The sequence below is a fragment of the Mesitornis unicolor genome, unplaced genomic scaffold (genome assembly GCF_000695765.1).
Source record: "Mesitornis unicolor isolate BGI_N332 unplaced genomic scaffold, ASM69576v1 scaffold23548, whole genome shotgun sequence".
In the NCBI taxonomy this organism is placed as follows: Eukaryota; Metazoa; Chordata; class Aves; order Mesitornithiformes; family Mesitornithidae; genus Mesitornis; species Mesitornis unicolor.
The window spans coordinates 3985-5248 of record NW_010202845.1 but is presented as its reverse complement, the minus strand read 5'-3'; the positions used below and the strand labels follow the sequence as shown (position 1 = coordinate 5248).

Sequence of the window (1264 nt, the reverse complement as noted above, 5' to 3'; positions counted from 1 at the left end):
AACCCGCTGGTCTACAAGGACCTCCGCATCCCCCCCATCCCCTACTACACTGAGCGCATGATCTTCACAGAGCTGGGGGCCTTGGACAACTCGGCCATCTTTGCTGACCCCCGGGACCCCGCGTACAGCGCCTCGGCCATCCCGACCGAGAAGATCCGGGGGAAGGTGCTCTTCGTGGTGGGGGAGGCCGACCGCAGCTTCAACAGCAAGCTCTTCGCAGAGCTGGCCATGGCGCGGATGCCACCAGAGAGCTGCCGCCTCCTCTCCTACCCCGGCGCCGGGCACTTGATCGAGCCCCCCGGCTCACCCCTCTGCAGCATCTCCAGCATTCGGGGCACCCCCCGGCCGGTGGCATGGGGGGGTGAAGCACAAGCCCATGCCAAAGCCCAAGACCACTCATGGCAGGAGATCGTCCAGTTCTTGGAGCTCCATCTTGGCCCTGCGGCCACCATGAAGCTATGATGGCTGTGGAAAAGAGGCGGGGGGGAGGGGCTGGGGGGACTTGTCCTGGTGGATAAAATGTTGCTGGTGCTGCTTGCTCCTTCCTGCACTCATGGGATGGGGGCACCGGCAGGTGGGATGGCCCCTATATGTCTGTAGGTACCTATACAGGCACAGCTACGGCTCAGGGAGGTGGGGGGATGTTGCTGATGCTGCTCTTTAATGAGGCATGAAGGTTTTAGGAGGGCTACAGCCAAACCCCCAGCTCTGCACGCCCTTTCACTGTCAGCCTGGGTTCAGTGCCAGTGCCTGCATCCAGCTGGGGGTGGATTTCAAATGCTCCCATGAGGCAGGGGTGGGTTAACCCCCTAAAACACTGAGGCTGGCACCTGGGCTGGGCTGGAGGATGGCAACAGGACACGTTCTCACCCGGCACGTGCCGGGGCAGGGTGCAGGAGCTGGCTGTGACCGTCACACCATCACGGTGGAGGTTGGAGTGGCTGTGTGGGAGTGACTGGGTTAAACCTGCAATAAAGATAAAAACCCAGAAGAGAAACTTCTGGAGAGGGAGCCCACAGAGCGCTGCACTCAGCAGCCACCCCAGGGGACCAAGGTCCTTTCACCCCATCAATGAGGCTGGGGTCCCCCACAGCACAGTCGGTGGGTGCCTGGTACAGCTGGTGGGACCATGACCACCCTTTCTCCTGGGCAGCACCCAGCCCACAAGGCATGAGAGTGAGGTGTCAGGGAGCACCCCAGAGCAGAGAAAGGGGGTGGCCGGGCCAAGGGGGTGGCCTGGGCACCCCTGTCCCTGTGCCACGCT

The 1264-nt window shown here is 62.4% G+C and overlaps 1 protein-coding gene across 1 annotated transcript; it reads left to right on the top strand.

The window, feature by feature from the left end:
- On the top strand, nt 1-462 carry LOC104545403 (bile acid-CoA:amino acid N-acyltransferase-like; the record flags this gene model as incomplete). The annotated part of the gene is made up of 1 exon (XM_010190535.1): nt 1-462. A coding segment is annotated over one exon (462 nt), but the record flags the coding sequence as incomplete, so codon positions are not given.
- Between the last annotated feature and the right edge of the window lie 802 nt (nt 463-1264).